Source organism: Bicyclus anynana, chromosome 9 (genome assembly GCF_947172395.1).
Source record: "Bicyclus anynana chromosome 9, ilBicAnyn1.1, whole genome shotgun sequence".
Lineage (NCBI taxonomy): Eukaryota > Metazoa > Arthropoda > Insecta > Lepidoptera > Nymphalidae > Bicyclus > Bicyclus anynana.
In genome coordinates this window covers 14,371,955-14,399,901 of record NC_069091.1, presented here as the reverse complement: position 1 = coordinate 14,399,901, position 27,947 = coordinate 14,371,955, and the positions used below count along the sequence as shown (strand labels likewise).

At 37.1% G+C, this 27,947-nt stretch overlaps 1 protein-coding gene across 2 annotated transcripts; it reads left to right on the top strand.

Moving 5' to 3' along the window:
• Positions 1-1,743: 1,743 nt before the first annotated feature.
• On the top strand, positions 1,744-27,922 carry LOC112048997 (carotenoid isomerooxygenase). 2 transcript variants are annotated; one of them, XM_024086717.2, is made up of 14 exons: positions 1,744-1,881; positions 4,405-4,510; positions 6,211-6,322; positions 7,666-7,812; positions 8,666-8,776; positions 10,200-10,297; positions 11,682-11,762; positions 12,566-12,646; positions 13,811-13,935; positions 19,158-19,334; positions 21,457-21,613; positions 22,244-22,305; positions 25,331-25,429; positions 27,489-27,922. In XM_024086717.2, the coding sequence occupies exons 2-14, from the start codon at positions 4,408-4,410 to the stop codon at positions 27,660-27,662; spliced, it is 1,527 nt and encodes a 508-aa protein (XP_023942485.2). In that variant the 5' UTR covers positions 1,744-1,881; positions 4,405-4,407; the 3' UTR covers positions 27,663-27,922. The 2 variants fall into 2 exon arrangements, with proteins under 2 accessions (XP_023942485.2, XP_023942484.2); XM_024086716.2 differs by having other exon boundaries at positions 4,402-4,510.
• Positions 27,923-27,947: the final 25 nt, after the last annotated feature.

Below are 27,947 nucleotides of genomic sequence, written 5' to 3'. Positions count from 1 at the left end.
ATAATATTATTAAATAATTATTTATTAACTTCTTCATTTAGGTTGTTTTCTTTGATTATTATGTAATACATAGATTTAAATCTTATGAGATGTATGTTTTGTATACCTGTATTTTAATGTAATAAAGAAGTTAAGTAAAGAAGTTGTTTGAATTTAACAACATTATTGTGTTGCTCATACTCTAATGTATTTGAATAAAAAGAGTAAAGAGCCAGCTGATATTAATATACCTATCCAGATTTTTTTATTAAACTACTAGCGAACCCGGTCAATCTCAATTTGTTTTTTGTAGTTTCTTCCCTACATGCCAAGTCAGGATCAATTTTTTATCGTCTATTCTATAGTGTGGGGGTATCGTTATCGGTATTTTTGTGCATTACATAAGGGATTAAAGTGCTAACATAATCTACGGAACCCTACACTGCGCGTGGCCCGACACGCACTTGACTGATTTTTTTTTATTATTTGGTCACCTAGTGTGGTGGTAATACCTAGAAGCATCACCAAAATAAATATATAAAGGTCCATCATACCAATCAAAAAACAACACGCATTTTATTGATCACTTCCTATTTTACTACAATTTACAAAGTATTTTATTTGTTTATTTAAAAAAAAGTATATTTACAATCACATAACTAAATGGAAACACAAAGTTGGCAAATGTAATTAAAATGCTGGAAGCGGGCAGCCCTATCACATGTTTACGGAGCGCGCGGCTGTAGGTATTTATTTCAAAAATACGGCCGAGTTATTATACTGCTTGTTATATCTACTGTGCCCGAGCGGTAAACGAAAGGGGGTGGCAGAAAACAACACGATTTAGCCAATTTAAAGAGAAAAATAATTTGGAAAATGTAGATTTTCTTTAAAAAGCATGCAGTAATGGAGGGTTTGCCCGGTTGTCCATTTTTTCTTATAGATTTGTGGTCCTATAACAAAACAGTGATATAGTTTATCATGTTTTTCAGTTATACCTAGTTGAATAAAATACTAAAAGTAATAATTATTGAAATATGCACTAGGTAGGGCGATATATGTTTAATAGTCCCCGGGCTACTGATTAACGCTACGAGGAACGCTAATGATTAGGTGTTATGTATTATTTTAGCCCAGTGGATATAACCTCTGCCTCCAATTCCGGGGCACGCACCTCCTTTCCTTAATAATTAAGGAAAAACATTCAACATACAAATTCAAAAAAATCTTTGAAAAATTATACACCAGCCTTCCTCATGAAAGCCTCAATTGGTGAAAGCCGTATGGAAATCCGTTTAGTAGATTTCTAGTTTATTATACAACAACAAACAGCAATAAAAACCTTTTTTAGTTTCAAACAAAGTTAGTCTTTTTTGCAAGCGTTTGGCTGCTGACGTCTACAGGTAAGCGATGATGGATATGGATGAAAGAGCTTGCCTAAAAAATGCTTGACTTAAACACCGATATTGAAGGCGGCGGGGAAAACCTTACAGCTATGCCAGATTTAGAAATTTTTTGGGTGAATAAAGCGTTATTATCAGGCTCAGTCCCGCTTTTCGGGATTTATGTATCCCAGAAAGCGGGACTTAATTCTAATTTAAAAATCGGGACGTCTCGTCAAAATCGGGACGTCTGGCAACGCTGGACTGACTAACTACGCTGTTTTCTAAGCGCGTATAATCCGCTCTCGATTCGATCGCCAATGTAGCCTTGCTGAAGGTCACGGGCGGGGTGAGCCAGCCCCTAAGTCTCATTTCAGTGAACCGCCGCGCGATGAGCACGTGTCCACTTGTTGCTCACGTAGCGAGTAAACCCACAGTATACATAATAGTATACTAGAACTATTGTGTTACTACGTATGTAGAGTGGTTTCCATCTAAAGTGTTTTGTTGTGCCATACAGGTAATCCATTTCTATAGTTAATCTGTACTAATAGTCGTGAAGTTTAAATTATTCTATGAGGAAGACGGAGGATCGTGTGTGGTCCTTAACAGCCTGCATTCGTCCAGCAGCGGGTGCTCTAAGGCCTATCTATGTCCAGCATTGGATGATTACAGGCTGGTGATGGAAATTTAGTGTTTTTGTGAGATTGTAGGGGTTTATCTCTGGATCTACTGAACCTATTTTGAAATTTCCTTGACAGATGTAAAGCCACGTTATTTGTTTCCCGTATTCTCACGAGAACGGGAGCTACGCAGGTGAAACCGTAGACGTTAGCTGGTATATTAAAAAACGAGATTGTTTATTTGTTACAATTTCACGGATAAATCAACAATCAATTAACAATTATTGTCGTCTATAATTTCGTCAACAGAAGATAAATTAAAACAAATCTCATCATCTCTAGTGTTTAAGTCAAAACCGGCAATGAAATAAACTCTTCTAAAGATCTGTGATAAAATCAGAAATGATGTTGGAAGAAAAATAGAGGTAGATAGGTTAAATAAACAACATTCGATGTTTACTGGCACACAAAAAATATTTCAGTGGCGTTGTCAATGGTGCGATGACAGTGCGGCGACTAAGCTCAGAGGGCGTAGTGACAGTTTGATACTGTGACAATCGCGTTAACGTAAACGCTAATTTCTAAACATTGAAACAGCGCCATCTAGTGGCACTACTGCACAACTATTTTTCAATTCCATTTAATTTCGCGTTTACGTTAACGCGATAGTAACAGTATAAAAATATTTAAAACTCCCACTAGGCACACAGGTTTGCTAATTAGCATAGTTTTAACATGCCACTTGCGGTCTACTACCACCTATCTATTTCTTTTTTCTTATAACATCATTGGATTAGTCGCGTTGTTATAGATATGTAATACTAGCTGATGCCGCGCGGTTTCACTCGCGTGGTTTCCGTTCCCGTAGGAACATAGGGATAATATATAGCCTTAAGCCTTCCTCGATAAATGGGCTATCTAACACTGAAGAATTTCTCAAATCGGACCAGTAGTTCCTGAGATTAGCGCGTTCAATCAATCAAACAAACAAACAAACTCTTTAGCTTTATAATATTAGTATAGATTTCAATAACCTTGAGCTTAGAGTCATATTTCAGCCAAGAGAATCTTGAAATTAATGAAACCACAATGAAATGTATATGTTTCACCATTGTCAATGTCAAGAGCAAAAGCACTTTTCCATTTAAGACAGACCCGTAGCGAGTCAAATTGGAGTCTGTGCCCGGCTACATGCTACACGTGGATTAAACTGTACGTCCGTATTATGAGCAACTGTTGTTTGCCATTTGTCGTTATTCAAAGTCTAGCGGACGCCTGCGTCATTGTCTGCGTGAAATTCAGTTTTTCACACACCCATGGGTTTTCCGGGATAAAAAATGTATATGTTATATAATGATTTATTTATTTTGCTATCATCCGCGAAAAGTCGACGAACCCATGCGACAACGTCACCCAGGTCCGAAGTAATACTCTCTACGTACGTTTCACCCCGAAACCGGAGCATCCTCAGGAGATGTTGACTCTACAACGTGAAATTGCACGTTGTAGAGTCAACCTCAAAGACTTTAGACGTACGTAGAGAGTACGTCACCTGGGTGACGATGTCGCATGGGCTCGTCGGCTTTTCGCGGATGATAGCAAAATAAATAAATCATTATATAATCATGATGAACTTCTGCAAAGTAACGCCTGCTTCTATCCAAAATTAATATGTTGTTCAATAACCTTCTCTATTATTTTAACATACCTACATTAAAATCCAGAGATAAGCCTGGACAAACTTCACTTTTAATAATACAGAAAATTTCACTTTTAATTTCAACTACGTATTCTAACCGCCAGGCTACGTATTGCCGCCAGCTCTCATGCTAATTTACAAGTAATAAAGTGAACATACGAGTAAATTAAAATAAATTGCTGTAAATTACATTAGCTCACCCAATGCAATTTACTGCAATTTATTTCAATTTATGTTGCCTTTTTAGACAATTTCACATAAAGTAACTCTTTACTCTAACAGCCCACAGATATAACTCTGGATCGGTTTTTCCTCAATACCACATAAGGTTGGTGGTCCTTTAACTGGAATTTACAGAAACTTTTCTAATTTTATTTTGTTTGGATCAAATGTTGCTGCTTTTAAAACAACTTGATTCTGTTAGCTCGGATGACATTAATTATTATTGGTTTTCTTTGACATAAATCTATATACGCACATAAAATATGGGTATCAAATGTGAGGGCTTTCATTTGATACCCGATATAGGCGACAAAAACACGCACGCTAGCTCTATATTATTATTACTTAAATAATATTAAGCAAGTTAAAATGGGAAATAATTATTAGTCAGAGGCATAAGCATGATAAATAAGGGTTCCGTTTTTGTACTACGTACGTTCGGAACCCTAAAAAAGGACATAAAGAGATAGCAATAATTTAAATACAAATCTGTTAGTAGAACATGGCTGAACCTGAGACGAAATACTACCCGAACTGTGACGGCGGCGTGTGGTTGAGATCCTGCGAACTTGAAGTTACTGAACCATTGAAGGGGGCAGTTACAGGTAATTTTTAGGGTTTCGTGCCTCAAAAGGAGATCTTGTAACATCACTTTGTTAACAGTCTGTCTGTCTGGCACGACGTATGTTGGGAACGCGTGGAGTTATCTAGTTGAAACAAAAACTCAGGGCTAACAGTTACCTGAAAAAACCACCACACTGCTTTAGTGTGATGGCTGAGCGATTGGTACCCTGGTTGCTTTGAGTTGATTGACTGACTACTAATTCTCAAGACAGTCTGTGACCTTGAATAAAACCTAGATATTACTATACCTACTTTAGAAACAAAAGTACAATCTAAAAGGTGGACACGACCAGGATCTGGTTTTCCAAAAAAAGTAAAGTAGTTTTATCCGCCAGAAAATTATTGGCCTCATGTTTTCCGAGATTCGATGGGTATAATAATTACGGTGGATTAAAATGGACTTAAAAACGGTGTAAATATGAACTCTGCTGCGATGCTTCAACGAAGAAGAAACAGCCAGGTTTATTAGGAAAAGTTTCACTTCAGCAGTATAATGTGCGAGTTTACACATCAGTTGAATGCATGGCAGATATTCATTAGTGTGATTTTGAATTGTTATAAATACTTTTTTAGAATTTAAACTATCGTGTGTGTTATTCATTTTAATTGATTATGAAACACTAAAGAACGGCTAAAACTCAACTTATATTAGGTCATGAGTGAGTCATCATGAGCTGGTTCTTGCATCACTCAACCCCTCTCCCAGCGCGCGATGCGAGCAGCTGCGCAGTTTGGATCGTGCCGCGTTGCAAGAACCAACTCATGACTATTGGCCCCGCATGGGTTCGAAACTAGTTCCTAATTCCTAAGCTGAAAAAACTACATATGAAAAAAAAAACCAAAAATGAAGAGGTAGATGTAGTCTATGCATTTTAGAAGGCTTAAATTGATAAAAAAACAAGCTCGTATAGAAGCGTTTTCAGGCCGGAATCGGATAAAAAGCGTATCCGATATAATAATAAATGAACTAAAATATTATAGATTTGTATTTTCTTCGTTAGGATAAGGACTTTCCAAACTCCCATTTCAACCTCGTTTTAAAATTTTCATTCATATTACTTTTTTATATGTTCTATAACTTTTTACTTGCTATGTATAAAACATACTTAATCGTATTGTAAAAGAAAATTAAAATGAACTGTTTTACATATTTATTACATGATAAATATATGAATGGGTAATTTATCAAAACTCAATGGGTAATTGCAAAATTGTGGAAAAAAGGAAAAGAGACTGTTTAATGAAAAAATTATAACAATAAATAAATACGTATTCTTCTTAAACATGAGCTACTTAGTAAGAATAAAAATCTAAGCAGATAGTTTGCGTTAGTAGTTTTTCGAAAATTTTCAGTTTGAAGCTTAGACTCATCAAGTTGCTCCAGTTAAGGTTGGTGGGCCTAAAGTGGCATAGGTTATAATGATAATTGTCACAGGATAATGATATCTAATGACCGGAAGTGACGGCTTAACGTTATTCTTAAGTTAACGAACGGCAAGTTCTTCACACCGAATAGAGTATTTTTACTAAACATTTTTTTTGGGAGACAGAAAAGTATTTCATAGTCCGACCCAGAACTAAAACTCAGAACTGAACTAGGACTTTGTAATCCAAACCCTCACAGGCTAACCATTGTGTCAACGAAACAGTATGTCTCTACTTATATGAGCATAATTTTCAGGGGAAATACCTACTTGGTTGAAAGGCACTCTGCTCCGCAACGGGCCTGGATCGCTCAACGTTGGCTCCATGAGGTTCAAACATCTATTCGATAGTGCTGCATTGCTGCACAGGTAAACACGTTAAATAATAGTTATTTTTCAAAATATTTCTTTAACTTTTTTGTATACAAGTTAGATAGTTACTACCTACGTACTAGTTAGTGCCTACGAACTGTCTACTACTCTCGGAACTGAGCGTCGAAACGATATCTCATTCCGACGCTCAGAAATTTTCATTTCCTGGTAACTAAATTAGCTACCAGAATCAAGAATTTATCTTTAGAATTCTTTCTATATTTATATTTAGAATCTTTTATATTTATATTTAGAATTTTGTACATAACAAAGTTGATCGTCTCATCTACATGAGACGAAAGAGACGAGAATGCATCGTGAAGGCATCTGCGCTGCCTAACAAAAGCTTAACTCTAGTCTTCAAATATCTACCCTCTTATTTATACCATCACTATTGTAACAACTTCAAACAAATTTAACTTCACACATTTTTATTTAACCGTCTTCAAAAAGGAGGTTTCTATATCGATTATTATCAATATCTATACTTATAATAAATCTGTAGAGAGATCAATTCTGTACATAAAATATATTTTCAAAATAACTATCAGGGGGTCATTAGTGATCGCTACTGATGCCAAAATGAAAACAGTAAAATTTTCGTCTGTCTGTCTGTCTGTGTGTTCGTTATAGAAACAAAAACTACTCGACGGATTTTAACGAAACTTGGTACAATTATTCTTCATACTCCTGGGCAGGTTGTAGTATACTTTAATCACGCTACGGTTAATAGGAGCAGAGCAGTGAAGGGAAATGTTGGGAAAACGGGAGAAATTACTCAATTTTTACAGCGATACTACTGTAAGGGCTGACTTAAAGAGGTTTAAGGGCGAACGAAGTCGCGGGCGTCCGCTAGTTAATAATAAATTTTAATACCACCCGTACTCGAGGAACTTATAACAATGTGGCTGTTCTGTAGAAACACTAAGCTCCACATATTCGAACCCAGGGACTCCGCAATACTAGTTAATGAACCAAAGAGGCAGTCGTTATCAACCCATATTCACTAACTGCTGAGCTCGAGTCTCCTCTCAGAATGAGAGGGGTTAGCCCAATAGTCCACCACGCTGGCCCAATGCGGATTGGCAGACTTCACACACGCAGAGAATAAAGAAAATTCTCTAGTATGCAGATTTTCCTCACGATGTTTTTCCTTCACCGTTTGAGACACGTGATATTTAATTTCTTAAAATGCACACAACTGAAAAGTTTGCCCCTGGACCGGATTCGAACCCACACCCTCCGAAATCAGAGGCAAAGGTCGTATCCACTGTGCTATCACGACTCTCATTGGGCTATCACAAGAGGCAGTCACAAGTAATATATTTATTATGCTCCAGGTTCAACATTCAAGATGGCCGCGTTACGTACCAGTGCCGTTTCCTGCGGTCCAACACCTTCAAGAAGAACCGCGCGGCGCGCCGCATCGTTGTCACGGAGTTCGGTACGCAGGCTGTACCAGACCCGTGCCATACCATATTTGACAGGTCCGCTTGATTACTAGACTCCGCGCCACGAACGAAGTCCTGCGGCTAAAATCTGAACTAAATAGCGCCTGACAGCGCCTTACACAAATGACGATAAGACCGCCATTTAGACCCTTAGATTCGTAACAACTCTTCGTTATATACCTTAAAGTTCTTTTGATTTTTTTTGTTTTGTAACGGCTTGCCGCGATTTAAATACGCTTTATACTTGGATGGTTGAGAATCTAGGCCTATTTTCATGTTTAAGTATATTTATTTATTATTTATTATTACCAAATGATAATGAGCGCTATTATGACATTAGCGCCGCGTCTACGGGACTTGTTTCGTGGCGCGGAGCATATTGACGGTAGTTTCTATTTCTGAAAATACAGAATATCTACCTACACTCATATTTAAGTACCATATAAATTATAACAATATTTTTTCAATTCACTCAGATGAAAATTATGAATTTTGTTGAATTAAAGAAATAAAGAGTGTCTAAAATGCAAGAGAAATTCTAAACAGTAAAACGTTTGCGAGTTGTAAACCGTGACTGCCCAGTGGATATGACCTCAACCTTAGATTCGAAAGACGAAGAAGGTTCGAATACAATCCAAGGCGTGCACTTCAGCATTTTAAGATATTAAATATAACGTGTCTCAAATGGTGACACATCGTCAGAAATAGATTGAAAAAGATCCTGGCATGAAAAAAATGGGACCACCCTGGAAGAATACCCTTCCAAACAAAAACATACATACAGCCGAAAATAGAACCTCCTCCTTGCTGAAAGTTAGTTAAAAAAAAAACATGTGATTTGCGCTGAGTGCGCTCTTACTTACTTAAGATTTGTTTCAACACATTACAGAGTTGCTGCGCTATTCAAGCCAGGCGATTCTATGTCAGACAACGCCATGATCTCGCTCTATCCTTTTGGAGACCAGATGTACGCTTTTACAGAGGGACCCGTGATCCATAGGTGAGTACAATATTAAGTATCGAAGTATTATGACTCGGTCAGGTTTAAACACCATGTCTCCAGCCACCAAACCCTTAGTTTCGTAGCAACTCTTCGTTATAGACCCTTAAAGTACTTTTTTTTTTGTTGATTTAAATACGATTTATACTTGGATGGTTCGTGATAGCCCAATGGATATGACCTCTGCCTACGATTCCGGAGGGTGTTTGTTCGAATCCGGTCCGGGGCATGAACCTCCAACTTTTCAGTTGGGTGCATTTTAAGAAATTAAATATCACGTGTCTCAAACGGTGAAGGAAAATATCGTGAGGAAACCTGCACACCAGAGAATTTCTTATATCTCTGCGTGTGTGAAGTCTGCCAATCCGCATTGAGCCAGCGTGGTGGACTATTGGCCTAACCACTCTCATTATGAGAGGAGACTCGAGCTCAGCAGTGAGCCGAATATGGGTTGAAAACGACTTCGATGGTTGAGAATCTGGGTCTGTTGCCATCGATTTTCTTTCTAAAATCGCAAAAGTTTCGAAAATTAAAAAAATGGGAATGGCATTTTTGTTATCGACTGGTCACGTAATCAAGTTACCGATCGGATCTATCATTCCCAACATTTTGTTAGATTTCAAGGCGATTTACAAGACGGAGGTCCTGGGTTCGATACCCAGCTGGATTGAGGTTTTCTTAATTGGTCCAGGTCTGGCTGGTGGGAAGCTTCGGCCGTGGATAGTTACCACCCTACCGGCAAAGACGTACCGCCAAGCGATTTAGCGTTCCGGTACTATGCCGTGTAGAAACCGAAAGGAGTGTGTATTTTCATTCTCTTCCTAACAAGTTAGCCCGTTTCCATCTTAGACTGCATCACTTACCATCAGGTGAGATTGTAGTCAAGGGCTAACTTGTAAAAAAAATAAAAAAATCGATGTGACCTATGCCCTTAAAAAGTGGAAACTTGCTACCTTTTTATCACATCACAGTCATATCCATATTTTTTTTTTTTCTTTTTTTTTTTATTTCATAATTGGCTTTTGTACCTACTTAGCTGTGGAGGGCTCTTAATGATTGTACTGCTTCTTGGTACCGCTTTCAAACCGATCAATAGAAAGAACATAGGTACGATGGTATTTCCGCTTTTTAAAGTAATGTATCCTTGAAGTCGGTTTAAATTTTTTGTTAAAAATATATTTTTTTTTCTGTGTCCTAGCATAGTAACAGTAAACGCCACAGTATGAGCAATTTCGTTTACTTATTTCAGTTATTTTGATTCACCACAAAAGTATTGAAGCGATTTTCGTGAAAATTAAATGGGACCAATATGGAAGTAGGTACCTATACTTTTTCTAAATAATATACGTGTCGTATTGAGAACCTCCTTTTTTGAAGTCGGTTAAAAATACACACTTTCACTTTTAATTTTACTGTGTTTCAGAATAGATGATGTAACGTTGGAGACAGTTGAACGGAAGGACATGACGGAGTGTATCGCACTAGTGAACCATACCTCGCATCCTCATGTGATGCCAAATGGTGAGTTGAACGAGACTCAATCAATCAATCAATTCAATTAGATGAAAATTAATACAGTTTTAGCTTCCTTACATTAAATGTGACATTTTTTAATACGTGAACTATAAACATAAACGCAGAAATAACAAAGATATTAGTAATTTTGTTTGAACGCCCATACAAACCTAACGATCAGCGAGCCAACGACGTCACTAAATCGTGCCATTTTGTATGGAGCGTTTTTCAGGGATCCGCGGCAGCGCCGCAAATCAGACCCTTTAAATCCCTGTAGCTCCGAAAGTAATGATCGCAGATACCCTGTTACTTTTACAAAATTGCTTTACTATTAGCGTACTCTTAATTTATATACAATTTAAAAAACTGTCATCATCCCTATTTGGCATGCAAATTATTTATTAAGTATTTAATGATTCAAATGACAATTTCACCATTTAAAATTTACATCATTACAATAATTTTATAAGTAAACATTTTATAATTATATTACTAAAAATAGTTAGTGTGTACATTTTAAATATGTAATATTCAATTATAATAGGAAAAGATTAAACATGTGACAAAAAAAAAATGTAATATAATCATGTAATCGTTATATTTTTAAGACATTATTAGCGTCTCTATTAATTGTTTTATTCTTGAAAAGTTAGCCGTTGACTACAATCTCACCAGGTAAGTGATGATGAAATAAGATAAAAGCGGGCTAACTTGTGAAGTATAGCTTGGCAACTTAGTTCGTAACACTCCCGATTTTGCGCGCGGGGCGAGAGGCATGTTGCGATGAATGAAAAAACCGACTGATGCACGTCACTTCCCCGAACGCACGATTTCACACCCGCGTAGTCTTTCCGCCCGTCGCCCGCATATCATGTTTAACAACGAACTTGCCAGACTATAGAAACGGATGTTTGTAAAAAACCATTTTTTGCTATGACATAACCAGTTTAACTCAAGTAACAGTAAAACTAACTAGGAAAGCTTTTTGTGGATATTATATGCCTATAAACGAGTATTATGTAGATTTTTTTTTATCCTTTACAAGTTAGCCCTTGACTACAATCTCACCTGATGGTAAGTGATGATGCAATCTAAGATGGAAACGGGCTAACTTGTTAGGAGAAGGATGAAATCCACACTCCTTTCGGTTTCTACACGACATCGTACCGGAACACTAAATCGCTTGGCGGTACGTCTTTGTCGGTAGGGTGGTAACTAGCCACGGCCGAGGCCTCCCACCAGCCAGACCTGGACCAATTAAGAAAACCTCAACGGGCCCAGCTGGGGATCGAACCCAGGACCTCCGTCTTGTAAATCCACCGCGCATACCACTGCGCCACGGAGGCCGTCAAAAATAGTCAAGATACTATAGAATATGATTTATTTACAGGTGACGTGTATAATGTCGGCATGTCTATAGTTAAAGGCAGCTTGAGGCACGTGGTAGTAAAATTTCCACACACAGAAAAAGGTAAAAAAACATATCGCTTTTGCTCTCTATAACTGATCTTAAAGCACTGTGTTAGCCACTGACGATCAAGTAATCTCACATGCCTGCAGCGCTAACGGCCTGACGTTATATGACTGATCGCGATTGGTATGATATCATGCTGATCGCGACCAACACACGATCAGTTTTATCGATTGTCAAGCCGTTAGCGATGCAGGCAAGTGAGATTACTTGAACGTTAGTGGCTGATATTAAGAGTGGATAAGCACAAAAATAGTATAGGAATGTTATGAGTACCTCAAGTACAGGTGGTTTTAAAATTAATTATTTATATTATTATAAAAAGGACGTATTTGTATGACGTTGTTGCAACAGCGATGGTCTATATGAGAGGGTATTTGATGACTTGAGTTCAGTTCTTTGTTAGGCAGCGTGAACACCGTCACGCTGCTAGTCGCGTTAATGATTTTTTGTGCAAAAATGTCTTGTGTTGTAATTATTGATAATGTTTTATGATATAATTATTGATCATAAATTTTAGTGTGGGCATGGAGAACAGGGTAGGGGATATGAGTCTTAATGCATTTTAAAGGGATTTCTTAAATCTTTACCCAAGATCACAAGTCCAGGGACCTGCTCGAGGTGTTTCCTCTACCGAAAAATGATAGTAAACGCTTGTTTAAAAAACCCCCAACAAAAGACGATGACAGTCGATTGGTGTCATCGACCGTGGTATTTGGAAGTGTCGAAGGGTCTATATATTCTGCATTGGACGCTGTACTTCCATGGATTGGTATGATGACATTATCCTTTGTCCATTTCAGGAGACATGTTCAAGGAAGCGCACATAGTCGGCAGTATGAAGCCGCGCTGGATGACGCACCCAGCATATATGCATACGTTTGGTAAGAATATTGTTATCGCCGCGTTGCAACAACTTGCGGTACGGACGGCTTCAGTGTGCTCGTGGCGTTCGAGCTGTCCACATCTCTTGTTGTGTAATTCTTTATGGGTGACTTGGGATAGGCGAAGAGAGTGAGTTGAGTGGAAAAGGGGAGTGTTTGTTAACAGTCAAAGGATCCTTTAACCCTACACACAACGTTCACAAGTGCGTGACTTCACTCAAAGTCATTTTCTGCCATTCTATTGTCTTATTTTGGTTACAGTTTGATTTGTTAATTAAGTTGTCCTGACAAATGTTGTGAATCATAACCTTTGTTCGACATTAGCTTTCTTATTTTTGTAATCACTAAAAATATCTACAATCCAAATACCGAGTCCGCTAAAAATATCTACAATCCAAATACCTAGTAACCCAGAATCCATGGAGCATTTTTACAATTAATTACTATTAAGATAATTTTCCGTGAGGTAGCTTCATCTTGATGAGATGCTCAACTTTTCCATTTACGAAAATTCTTGATTCTGGTAGCTAACTGGGTTACCAGATAATAAAAAATTCTGAGCGTGGGAAACGAGATAATGTACCACGCAATTAGTAGAACATTGTGGTTGTCAAGTTGTATTCGTTCTATTAATTAAGCAACAATAAAAATAAAAAAATATCTATTTAGTAACATGTTTTTGGTAAACTCCTCTGTCCCAACTTGTATTAGCTGTTTTTTTCACCAACTACGCTACTATATCAGTGGAGTAAATATTTTATATGGTTTTTTTTTTAATTCTTTACAAGTTGTAAAAATAACAGTTTTTGTAGCAATTTTATATGACCTCGTTATTGATACAAGCTGTGAGGAGTTGGTCAAAAATGTTTACTAACCAGCTGTTATTTTTCTTAAGCGTAATAAAGAGTTATAAAACTTAACAGCCACATTGTCCTACAAATTGCGTGGTACGATATATCGTTCCTCGTATGCTCAGAAGTTTTTATTACCTAGTAACCCTGTTAGCTACCAGAATCAAAAACTTTCGTAGATAAAAAAGTTGAGCGTCTCATCAAGATGAAGCTATTCACGAAAAATAAATTTGATAGTAATCAATTGTAAAAATGCCCCTGTAGACTGGTTAGAATTGGAAAAACAAATCTGATTTGGTATTTATTATTTTAGGTGTAACTAAGAACTATTTCGTGATAATAGAACAGCCGTTATCAGTGTCGCTCTACGGGGTGGTACGCAACCAATTGAGCAACCAGCCGCTCGCCGCCAGCCTAAAGTGGTACCCGGATCACAAGGTATATGTTTACTACACAGAGTACCTAGAGTGAGTCTTTACAAGCAGCGCTTGAAGCAGCTGAAACCGATAAAAAAAACAAAAGTCACGTGTCTCCCAAGTCTCCTTGACATCCGCATATACATACTTTTTTCATAATTTGCATTTCAATATTATAACACGAACAACAGTTACGTAAATTAATATAATAATGAATAATTAACAAAAAAAAAAGCTCCATCTTATTTCTCTAGTTCTTGTAAACAGTTTTTAAAATATTTCAAAACATAAGACGCCATTTTTTGTGAATAATATTGAATATTACTGATGCGACGCTTCGTGTCGTACTGATTCGAGAATGTATTCGTTTAGAATTTTGTATTTTGGTAGGCAGATGGAGCGCACTATCCATCCATCCATCTGCCTAATATTGATTAATCTGTGGTTTATTTATTACTAACATGCGCCGCGTGGTTCCCTTTTAGCTCTCGGGGGTTGTAACTTTCCAACAATTAAAGAATTTTTCAAATCAGTTCAGTAGTTTCGGAGTATATTCAATGCAAACAAACAAACAAACACCCACATAATCAAATCTTTCCTGTTTATATAATATTAGTATAGATATTAAACGGAATCTACCTGATATTAGAGAAAAGATTTCTGGGTATGAAATCTAGATGGCGCTGTGCACTTTTACACTGCGCTACTGTTTGTCTCTTGTAAAAAGGCTATATTGAAGCTAAGATAGATAGAAGATTATGAACAAATACATGTTTACAATATATCTTTCAATAAAAAAGATGTTGACAGTTGAATTTTTGAAAGCTAGGTATTATTTCATACCTAGCATAGAATTGGCTCAGTAATAAAGTGTTTAATTTATTAGTGTCTGCTGCAATTGCAATAATGTTAAATACTGTTAGATGTGTTACCAGGTCATGAAAATTGAGGCGCTCAAAAGAGGAAATTTCCACATCTCAATCTCAGAATACAGAAAACCACCAGAAGCCACGTTTAGATGTCATTCTATAGTGCGCAGTGTGTCCAAAAATTGTACACAACAGCCTGCACTCGTCGCAATTCTCACCCGCGTAATGTTGCTAGTACATGAGGCTGTTAAATTTTTCCCTATTTTGTGGTAAAAAATTATAATGTTAAAAGGAAAACAATAAGTGTACAGTTCATCACATTAAATGTTAACTTGTATGGTAAATAATAAAAACAGTGGGACCGGTTTTCTAGTGATTGCTAAGAGTCAGCAAGAAAATGAACTCTAAAAAATTTAAGACAAGTACAAATAAATAATAGATATAATAAGACGGTTATTATAAAACTTATCAACTAACAAACTAAAGAAATACATATTTACAATAATAATTTTATATATTCCATATAATTATATTATATTATTATTATAAATATGTATTTCAATCGTGTGCACAGTTATTATTATCTCGTCTTATTTCTCTAATTTTTATGTCTCTTAAAATTCAAGTATAAATAAGGCCATTGAATTGGTTTAATATCTTTTAAGAATGTGTTTTGAAGATAAAAATATTTTATTTAATCCTCTTGCTCAAACAAACAAGCAAACAAGTAGGTACACAAACAAACAAAAGACCAAACAAGCACACGAAAACAAACAAATGTGCAAACAAACACACAGACAGACAAGAACGAACGAACTTATTATAATATAGCACGCCATTGTTATTTGTAAAATTTTAAAGCTTTAAGATTATTTTACACTTTCTTTATCTGCGCTGATTACCACAATTTTATTTCAACTTAATTGCCGGAACCTATGCCTACCTATTTAGTTGATTAATATTTTACATAAATAATAAATCCTTGAATTGAAATTAAAAGTAGGGAAAATCAAAACAATTACATTGGCAACACTTACAAAATGAAGTCATCGGTTTCTATGACAACTAAATTCACGTAAAAATTATTCATTATTTTAACATAAGAATATTTATTTGTGCTACTTACACGTGAAATGTGATCCTATTCAGTTTCTTTTTTCTACCAACGGCATTTTTACACGAAGGAATAGCACAAGACGGCTTAATTTAATTAAATTTGTTACCTGTATAGCACGTCAAACAACACGACAAACACAGAGTGAGTAATCGTAAAATGTGTAGTATAAATGGCTTCACTTCTTTGCGCTATCACTCCTTCTGGTGGTTTTCTGTATTCTGAGATCTCAATGTTAGTTGTGGTCAACAACGAACGTTATTTAAACAAATTATACCTAAATATCGTCTAGTCTACAATATCGAGTTGAGTATTCAGGAAGTGTAAAAACTATATATTATACATAAATAAATGATTGAACTAAAGACAAAATTGTGCATGTGAGCGCTCAGTTTTGTAGCCTTTTATTCGGATATAAAATATATCCGAACAAAAGGCTATACTATAGTATAAAATGATCGTTGGTCTACTGGCCGTCTACGAGATCCGATATACAGAATATGTAATTATATGCCCTCATCTGTTATTAATTGGGTTAAGAAATAAGTGATAGAAAATATTCACATTGACACGTTGCACATTGTCAAGTTAAATTTCGGCCGAACAGTATTAAATCCTCCTTAATATTGATTAATTTAAAAAAAAATAATACACTAATTAATAGAATAATACCCAAAGAATTGAAAAAGTAAAAGTTTATGCTTTCACACTGCAACTGTGGGGTTGCCAGATACAAACAGTTAAGTAATGTTATACAGATACCCATCAGTTATTTAGTCGTCTAATTGTCAAATGCAAGCTTATTTTATGCTTAATTTAACTATATTTGGTTGGCCTTGATCATGGTTTCCTAGCTTTTGTATGAAAAAGGTGTTTGGCCACAATTTTACTAGGCAACCTATGTGTACTGTGAACATTATCTATCATTTATTTCATAGCACTAATAATAATTAACAGATAAGGGTATAATATTTCTAATGCCGGTTCTTAGACTATATTTTTTACATTATGTCACAGAATAGAGAATAATACAGAATGAGTCTATACAAGCCACGCAGTGAAGCCGGCGAAACCCATAAAAAAACAAACGTCACGCGTCTCCTCGACATCCGCATAATGTTGCTATCTACCTTAAAGTCTTATTCACATGTGCCATTTAGGTCAAAAAAAGTTCTCCGTCTCCTATGAAAATGCTTAAGATGTCATTCGATTTGGAATTGAATGTAGATAGTTTTTGAAAAAATTAGAGGCCCGTTCGCAAAAATTGCTAAAGTTATAAACAATTAACTAAAAATTCCTTAACAATTAACTAAAGGTTCCTTCCTTACATGCAAAGTGAGGTTGATTTTTTTATTGTCGATCCCATACTGTGGGGTATCGTTATCTTTATTTTTGTGCATTACAGAATTAAAGTGCTAATTAATATACGGAACACTATACTGCGCATAGCTCGACACACACTTGGCCATTTTTTTAAAATTTGGTTGTATCTGGAATGCCTGCATCAGTGCCGTGTTCCGTTCGCTCTATGCCTATTATTCTTTAATCTGTGCATTATGAATGCATTATTTTTCAAAAATACTAGCGGAGCCGGTCACTTATGTGCACTTCTTCCCTATCCCTACTCTACCCCTATCTACCCCTACCCTGACATATCTCTTACCCCTACCCTACCCTACTCCTGCCCTAATGAACTGATTTGAAAAATCTCTCACAATTAAAATTCTACATTATCTCTCAAGGTCAGCAAATGAAAATAGGTATCGAAAAATTGAATTGAATTTATTTAAAAAAAAAAGACTTTTTACGTAATAGGTACATACTTATATTTCGCGGGTAACACCTCGGGGCAGAACTGAGTATATATTTCTTATGCCGAATCTCGTACCATAATTCAAAAAAAATAAAAAAACTTAATTTATTTCAATTAGGCTTAGTTTACAAGCACTTTTGAAATGGCAGGATTAATAATAATATAATTTAATCTAATGGTGGTAATAATAGTCGAAAACTAAAAAGGGGAATGCCCATCCCCGGCCCAGGCCTACCCTAGCCGCCCGGCAGTTTACTTATGTTTAAAAAAAAATGATAAAATGACTTCAACAATGAAATCATAACTTTATGAAAAAGTTTGCTACAACGTGTTACGACATTTTTAATTCATCTTTAATTTGTCTACAACTAAAATTATTTTTTTTTAATTAACTAAAATTAATTAATTAATTACTATTACTTATCAAAATATATACACTGTACAATGTAAATACCGTAGTTACGAGAATGATGTTAAAAAGGAAGAGCGAGACCTTCTGACACAGGTATTTACTTAAAAGAAGGTCTCAGCCCTATTATTTAATGTAATGTTTAAAACGAATAAATTTCATTTTTTTTTTTTCAAATTTCATTTTCATTTAACGGGGACAAGCTAAGATCGTTGACCATACAGCCTGAGTTTTACGATAATTTTTGAAGACATAAGATTGGTTTGTTTGTTCGTTTTCTTGTTTGTTAAGCTTGTTGGTAACAGAAAAAAAACAATACAAAAAAAAATACAGCTTCAAATGTTACTTCACCTCTTTAGTACACCGGCGAACATTTTGCCGTGATAAAAAATGTATTTTTCTTAAAGAAACATACTTTTATTAAGCCAATTAATTAACCAAATCCTTATTTATACATCATACTATCATGTCCATGTATCATCATCATCATCATCAAATCAGCCGATGGACGTCCACTGCAGGACATAGGCCTTTTGTAGGGACTTCCAAACTTCACGATACTGAGCCAGCGAATCCCTGCGACTCGCTTGATGTCGTCAGTCCACCTGGTGGGGGGTCGGCCAACACTGCGCTTACTAGTGCGGGGTCGCCATTCCAGCACTTTGGGACCCCAACGTCCAACGGCTCTTCAAAATATGTGCCCCGCCCATTGCCACTTCAGCTTCGCAACTCGTTGAGCTATGTCGGTGACTTTGGTTCTTCTGCAGATCTCCTCATTTCTGATTCGATCACGCAGAGATACTCGTAACATAGCTCGTTTCATCGCCCGCTGTGTGACTCTGAGCCTTCTTATGAGGCCCATAGTTAGCGACCAAGTCTCGGAACCATAGGTCATCACTGGCAACACGCACTGTTCGAAGACTTTTGTCTTCAGGCACTGACTGTCCATGTATACGGCGGTATAACTGGGTTCTCTGGGCCTTTGTATGGGCCGGTGGGCATTCCCCTTTATAATAACTAAACAAGCCTTCATTTCCAGACCCACGTGGTACTAATAAGTCGTCGTACCGGGAAGGAGGTGAAGCGGTACGAGACCGACACGCTGTTCTTCCTGCACATCATCAACTGCTTCGAACAGGAGCGGAGCCTGGTGGTGGACATGTGTGTATACAAGGACGCTAAGGTTCTTGACGCTATGTACATACAGGCTATAGAAGTAAGTTATCATATAATAATGTATATTTATATACCTACTACATATAAATACATCTATACTTATAATAAATCTGTAGAGAGGTCAATTCTGTACATGAAATATATTTCCAAAAAAACTATCAGGGAGTGATTAGTGGTCGATACTGATGGCAAAAATGCAATCAGTAAAATTTTTGTCTGTCTGTCTGTCTGTCTGTCTGTCTGTCTGTCTGTATGTTCTTTATAGAAACAAAAACTACTGGACGGATTTTAACGAAACTTGGTACAATTATTCAACATACTCCTGGGCAGGTTATAGTATACTTTTCATTACGCTACGATCAATAGGAGCAGAGCAGTGAAGAGAAATGTTGAGAAAACGGGAGAAGTTACTCAATTTTTTAAGCTTCCGTCGCGTGTACTGCGTTAATGGTTAAAGCTACATAGAAATCATGTATGACAGAAATGTTCTCCTTAAAATTATTTATAAAAACACAACAGCATATATATATATATATTTTTTTATTGGTTGACTCACAATAACACGTGTAACTCCCGATAGCTTAGCAGTTCGGAGCTTTCTAATTATATTTGTCTACTCTTATGTTTATAACACTCATCACTCATACCAAATAAGAAAGTTAACATTATTACCTATTCAATAAAAAAAGAATCATAAAAATCGGTAAAGAAACACCAAAGTTATACATGAAATACGCTAAGCCATCGCGCGTGAATACTAATTCATGCTTTAAGGATTATTTTTGTGTAACGGTAGCCGCGCTCGATGCGACCCCCGGTGGGAGGAATAAGTAAAGAAGTGCAGCCTTAATGAGTAGGGTAGGGGTAGGGTAGGGTAGTGTAGGGTAGGAGTAGGGCAGGGGTAGGGTAGGGTAGGGGTAGGGTAATGGTAGGGTAGGGGTAGGGTTAGGATAGGGTAGGGTAGGGGTAGGGTAGGGTAGGAGTAGGGCAGGGGTAGGGTAGAGTAGGGGTAGGGTAATGGTAGGGTAGGGGTAGGGTTAGGATAGGGTAGGGTAGGGGTAGGGTAGAGGTAGGTTAGGGTAGGGTATGATAGGGGTAGTTGAAAGTTTACAACGACTTACACGCGGACGAAGTCGCGGGCGTCCGCTAGTAAATAATAATGTACAAATACACCCAGACACTGAAAAACACCAATGCTCATCACAGAAATATTTTCCTGTCGTGGGAATCGAACCCACGGCCGTGCAGGAAGCAGGGTCACTACTCACTGAGCCACGTGGCCGTCAACATAGTTGCGTCTATACTATGTCGGTAACGCATGATTTGCTCAATAGACGTTTTGTATTATTTCCATAACCACATGTTTTCTGTGCCATAACTCCCAAAGATATAAGATGAACTTTTGTACTCATTCCCACCTCCGTGATAGTCATCATTATCAAACCCATAATCGGCTCACTGCCGAGCACGAGTCTCCTCTCAGAATGAGAGGGGTTAGGCCAATACTACACCACGCTGGCCCAATGCGGATTGGTAGACTTCATACACGTAGAGAATTAAGAAAATACACAGGTTACCTCACGATGTTTTTTCTTCAACGTTTAACCAATAGTCCACCACGCTGGCCCAATGCGGATTGGTAGACTTCACACACATATAGAATTATGAAAATTCACAAGTTTCCTCTCGATGTTTTTCCTACGTGATATTTAATTTTTTAAAATGTACATAACTGAAAAGTTGGAGGTGCATGCCCCGGACCGGATTCGACCCAATGCCTTCCGGAATTAAAGGCAGAGGTCATATCCACTGGGCTATTAGGTATCAAATAAAAAAAATAACAACAGTAACATCAACATCTTTTTTTTTTCGTGATATTACTAAATGAGGTACCAAATAAAGAAGACGTTCAGCATAATGCGTGCGCGAAATAAAATTACGAAGCTTGTATAGTCTGGAAGTTCGTTGATAACACTCCCATGATATGTGGGCGACGAGGGGAAAGACTGCGCGGGTGTGGAATCGTGCGTGCGGGGGAGTGAGGTGCGTCAGTCTTGGGTTTTTCATTCATCGCTACACGCCTCCCGGCCCGCTCCCGCATTCAGAGTGTTACGAACGAACAGTACTAATACTTGATTTATGAAATTGATCTGTATTTTCAGTCCATGCAAAATAACGCTGACTACGCTGAGTGGTTTCGGTCGAGACCTAAACGGTTGGAGATTAACCTCGATGCGCCTCGCTTGGCCTACGTGGAGCCTAGACTCCTGGCAGATCTGGGATGCGAAACGCCTCGGATTCACTATGATCGGTATAATGGTAAGAGATAAAAATAAATAACCTATACTAATATATTGTTGCTAATAGGCCTGGTATAGTGCTAGTTGATATTACTGTTCCACATGACGATAATCTGGTGATAGCCGAAAAGGAAAAAGTATCAAAATACTTGGACCTTGCTCACGAGATTACCGCCATGTGGAATGTTGAGTCAACTTTTATTGTTCCGATAGTTGTTTCAGTCAATGGTCTTATAGCGAAAAGCTTCGACCAGCACCTTAAGAAGCTTTCACTTAACTGTTGGATCAAGGGTCAGATACAGAAGGCAGTGATTCTTGAGACGGCGCGTATTGTGAGGAGGTTTCTCATTCTGGAGCCTTGACCACCGGTTGCTTAGGCACTCATTTGTCCCGCAGTGGGAGGATTGATCTTATTCTTAATAAATTAATAATGTTTTGTATTTTATATTTGTGATATTAACATTGTTAAAATTAATTTAAAATAATTATATACTAATATACTAATAAATATATGAGAGGCAGAAAAAAAAATAACATAACTAATACTATAAAGGTGATTTTCACCTTGTAAAATATGCAGCACAAGAAAAAGAAGTAGTCTTATGATGAAAAAGATGATGGAAGTCATAGAAATAATAATTATTTTCAGGTGTTCCGTACAGATATTTTTACGCCATAAGTTCCGATGTCGACGCCGCGCATCCCGGATTGGTATGTTGATGTTTTGTTAATAAAAAACTAGTGGACCCGCTTCGCTTTGAATAATGTGCGCTTCTTTCCTACCTACCCTACCCCTACCCTACAAAAGCTCCATACAAACTCCTCCCCCCCTCATTTTAGAGAAGTGGGGGGTCAGAAAGAGACAAAAAGTAGCCTATGTGATCCTTTCAACTATCTCCACTAACAAAAAATACGTCAATTCGTCGCTCCGTTTTGTCGTATAAGACGCTAACAGACAGTGTGTTTGCAAAAAAATAGACACACACACTTTCACATTTATAATATTAATATGGACTAGCAGACGCCCGCGATTTAGTCCGCGTGTAACTCTGTATCATGGAATGTTCCGGGATAAAAAGTAGCATAAATTCTGCTCTAAGGTCCAATTTATATTTATGCCAAATTACATTTAAATCGGTTCAATAGCTTAGCCGTAAAGGTAACAGACAGACAGACTTACTTTGACACTTTAGAGAATTAGTATAGATTTAATAGATACGAGTAGATTTCATTCTTTAATCTTGTCTATGGTATTACCGGTCGGATCATTCATAAAAGCCTTTTTGTTTGACTTTAATAATCTGTCTGGATTTAATTGTTAAGTTAATTAAAGTAGACAATATTAAAAATTAAACGATAAGTTTAAATCATGGATTAAAGTAAAAAAAAAAACGATAATTCATTGGTCTGGTATAACTAACACGGTATCCGTTTTAGACCAAGAGGTTCCAGGTTTGAGTTCTGTGAAATATTGAAATATCGGGTTCCCAAGCAACCCGTAGTTGTTCCCAACACGTTAAGCATTTGATAGTGTTTGTTATAGTCAAACCAACCCTATAGACCACCAATCCGCAATGGAGCAGTCTGTTGGGTCAAAACTACGAATATTCTTCTCAAAGGCTTAGCTGTGCCAATAATACGTTAGCAATTTGATTAAACTTCATATACTGCAAAGGTTGTTCAATGTTTTTTTGATTTAGCATTATAACTAACTAAAACCAGGGGCGTAGCTACCGCCGTATCAGCCGTATCAATGTTACGGGGCCCCCGGACTACAGGGGCCCCTTACGTAGATAGTAAAATGTACTCCACAATCTCACTAAATCTGCTGCTTCCTGGGGAAAAAATCACAAAAACTGTAGAGTTTTCACTTCAGAAATGGTTCAGTAAAAAGATAAACTTTTTCCCCGGGTTAAGCGTTTGCCAATAAACTTTAATAAACGCCGTAAAAGTAGGAAACATTCTAAATAATAGATGTGATTTAATCTATTATTTAGAATGTTTCCTACTGTCATATTTATTACTAGCGGACGCCCGTCCGTCCGTCCGTCCTTAGACTCTTTAATCCAATCCTTACAGTAGTATCGCTGTAAAAATAGAGTAACTTCTCCCGTTTTCCCAACATTTCCCTTCACTGCTCTGCTCCTATTGATCGTAGCGCGATGAAAGTATACTACAACCTGCCCAGGAGTATGAAGAATAATTTTACCAAGTATCGTTAAAATCCGTCGAGTTGTTTTTGTTTCTTTATCGAACATACAGACAGACAGACAGTTTTGGCATCAGTATCGATCACTAATCGCGCCCTGATGAGTTGTTTTGGAAATATATTTTATGTACAGAATTGACCTCTCTACAGATTTATTATAAGTATATATAAGCGAGCATTTTTGTTTCTTATGTGAGAAATCTTTACCCTTAATTTGGCCCACCCAACTAATTTTGATATAGGGCCCCAGGAAGGCACACTACGACTAAAACGTACAATGACATGCATAAATACATATTATATTTATTTCTATCCAGTACTGTTGACCGTGAATTTTGTTTTGACGACATGACATCATCATATAGTTTTAGGTACAGAATAGTGTTAGCTCTAGGTGTTAATTGTGTACCTAACTAAACAAATTTTCGTACGAAATGTTTAATAGCTAGTGGAAATTTCCTACTACGATCATTATGAATGGTGTTCCTTTGTAGGGTTCCGTAATAAACAAGGAAAACTTATATAAAAAAAATGTATTATTAAATTTGGTTTCGCCATGTCTGTCTGTCCGAGGGTTAGCTTAGAGAGTGGTTAGCCTACTATGTGGCTGTAATTCAGCATGAGTATGTACATTAAAATGTCGAAAAATCGGTAAAATGAAATTTTTTCAGTTTTTTTAGAGTACTTCCCTTATATGTATGTAAAGTGGATATGAATTTTTAATTACTCGTTTAACTCACGTTAGATTAAAAAATATGGTGTGTCTGGAAACTGGGTTTTTAGTGCTAATTTTTGTTAAAGTCAAGGTGTCTACCAGCTAAACGGTTGTTTATACACGGACACGGATGTACGAGTAGGCCACGCCCAGTTTTTTTTTTATAGAATATTTGCCATATTCTATTCTTCTATTCTATTATTAAAATACGACCAATATTTCCATAGTGAGCCGGTACGCCACTACCCTGTTTTATAGAACTGATCATATAATATCAGCCGATGAACATCCACTGCAGGATGCAGGATGCAGGAGGAAACAGGACGTTTGTAGTTTTTGTTGATTTTTGGGATGTACCTGTCACTCTCCCCAACTGCCAACCTCATCTACTCGTGGTATCCTAGCGGTATGTACATTCCCAAAGGCTAGATTATTAAATGGCACAGCGTCTCGGGCAGCAGTGACACTGGCGCGAGAAATTTAGTTTTGCGCTGACGAACCCGCATGCGCAGCGTGGTCAGTATCGGGCAAATCTCTGTATATGAACCGATAAAACATCGTCGTTATTAACCCATATACGGCTCACTGCTGAGCTCGAGTCTCCTCTCAGAATGAGAGGAGTTAGGCCAACAGTCCACCACGCTGGCCCAATGCGGATTGGCAGACTTCACACACGCAGAGAATTGATAAATTCTCTGGTATGCAGGTTTCCACACGATGTTTTCCTTCATCGTTTGAAACACGTGATTTTTAATTTCTTAAAGAAGAAGAGGCTTAGGTCACTAAAATTATAGGTGATGATGATTTTCCAGATAATCAAAGTAGATACGGCGACAGGAGAGACAAAGTCGTGGTGGGAATTGGACTGCTACCCTAGTGAGCCGGTCTTCGTACCTCATCCCGATGCCAAGGTAAGGGAGTAAACAATTACGTACCTACCAAAAACCAAAGTTAGGTAGTTTATAAGTTATAAAATTATGATGAATGCAATGCTCAAATGTCGATTTTAAACGAAGTCGGTCCAATAACTAAAAAATTCATTAATATTTTTCTTAACAAATACAACCGACTTTTTTTTTCATGTTTCAATGCATATTAAAAGGTTTCGGTTTCTCGGACAGTGTTCTTTCATGTGATTCTTTTAGAAACGACTTAAATACACGCCTTGGGATTAAAAAAAGAATTATCAAAATCGGACTAAACATTCTGTAAAGAAACGTTGTTTTACATTACAACTAATTGGTTACCAATCAAACATTCCCGGTTTCCATACCCTTAGGGTTGTTATTTTTTTTTAATTTACATGAGACCAATTTCGAAATATACTGTTTGAAAAATATATCAAAATTAAAAGTTAAACGTTACGCGTGTTACGTTACAAATTTATAACCTACCTCCGTTTTGTCGTCGCGTCGGTTAAAAATGACTTTAATTTTTTAAAGTTTTGAGTGTCCTTGTGAATGGCATGTGAATAATATAATATTAATAAATTATAATTAATCTAACATTGAGAAAATCTTGAAAACCTCCAGAAATGATTAGATTAATAATTTAATTACTAATCTTATCTATCTATCATTTCTGGTGTTATTCAAGTTTGAAGATAGCCGAAGTAAATATTTTATATTAGTGTAGGTAATTTTTATTGTCCAATGTTTTAATAAATTGCACTACAGCAAATGATTTAGAATGCCTACTGCCTTGTATATTGACTTCCTGTTCTATTAGCTGTTTATGCGGTTTTGTATTAGAAAATTGCAGGTTCGATTCCTGTGTCAAATCACAAATTGTTAAAGTTTTCTTTCTTCAAAGAGATTGTCAATAACAAGCCGAAATTGGGAATTAGATAGTTTTACACGTCTCTGTGCCTCTAATAACACGTTAAGCTGTCAGTCTTGATAATTATCATAAAAATTTGATAGTGATTGTTACAGATTCAAACAATATCATCTTAAATTCACCAACCTACATTGGGACATCATTATAATAATTTACAAGTGTACAACCCATATTAATAGTGATTACAGATACAAATATTATTATCATAGCTGTCGATCAGATTTGAAGTAGCGGGACGGGTTTGAGCACCAAATCTCCTCTTCTTCAAAGAAAGAGCCTTTTATTACGTGATGGATAGCAACGACAGTGATTGCACTATTATTTTGTGGTAGAGGTAACACCTCAAGCAGGTCCCAGGACTTGTGACTTTGGGTGTAGTATTAAGAGATCCCTCTTAAATGCATTGACACTTACCACCCCTGCCATATGTTCTTCGTGCCTACCCTAAACAATATATGATCAATAACTACAACATATAACATTATCAATAATTACAACAAAAAACATTATTAATAGTTACAACAAAACATTGAGTGTTGTACAAAATCACTAACGCTACTAGCAGCATGACGGTGTTCACGCTGCCTAACAAACAACTGAGCTCAAGTCATCAAATACCTTCTTATTTATACCATCACTGTTGCAACAACTTCGTCAAAATACCTCCCTTCAACAATAACATGAATAATAAATGTTAAACCACCTGTAATCGAGGAACTCGTAACACTTAAAAAAAAAGCTTTGTATGTCCTATAACCTTATTTTAAACTGCCTTCCAAAAACAGGAGGTTCTCTTTTTTTATTCATTACAAGTTAGCCCTTGACTACAATCTCACCTGATGGTAAGTGATGATGTAATCTAAGATGGAAGCGGGCTAACTTGTTAGGACGACGATGATAATCCACACTCCGGAACGCTAAATCGCTTGGCGGTACGTCTTTGTCGGTAGGGTGGTAACTAGCCACGGCCGAAGCCTCCCATCAGCTAGACCTAGACCAATTAAGAAAACCTCAATCGGCCCAGCTTGGGATCCCAGGACCCAGGACCTCCGTCATTAAATCCTTCGCGCATGCCACTGCGCCACGGAGACCGTCAAAAGGTTCTATGTTTAGCTGTATGTTTTTTTTCAGAATGAAGACGAAGGTGTGGTTATCTGTGCGCTTGTCTTTGGCAGAGACGAGTGCTCCACCGCATTGCTGGTGCTTGATGCTGCCACTTTGACGGAGCTGGCACGAGCTTGCTTCAGCACCCCTTCTCCAGCACCCAAGTGCTTGCACGGCTGGTTCCTGCCAAACTTCTCTTAATATAATTCTGAGGATTGAATAGGAGCAAGCGTTATTTTGCGGCAGTTCATTACAAATAGTTTACTTATTTTGTTGTGTCTGCTTGACATTTAGATCTGATATAGGTACAAATTAAATCTGTTCTGTCGATAATGGATATCGCTTATCGATTTCTGATATGGCAGAGGTCCTAGGTATTTGCTCAGAGTGCCCATTTAAAAAGAAGGGAAATTCTTTATGGTGCTGCAGGCGGGGACAAACACTAATAGCTTACCTACGGGCAGAGAATGATCTACTAAAACAACA

Coding starts and splice junctions, on each gene's coding strand:
- LOC112048997 (XM_024086717.2), top strand. CDS start 4,408: ATGGCTGAACCTGAGACGAAATACTACCCGAACTGTGACGGCGGCGTG. Junction 10,298..11,681: donor TCCTCATGTGATGCCAAATG/GTGAGTTGAACG, acceptor ATTTATTTACAG/GTGACGTGTATAATGTCGGC. Junction 12,647..13,810: donor AGCATATATGCATACGTTTG/GTAAGAATATTG, acceptor TTATTATTTTAG/GTGTAACTAAGAACTATTTC.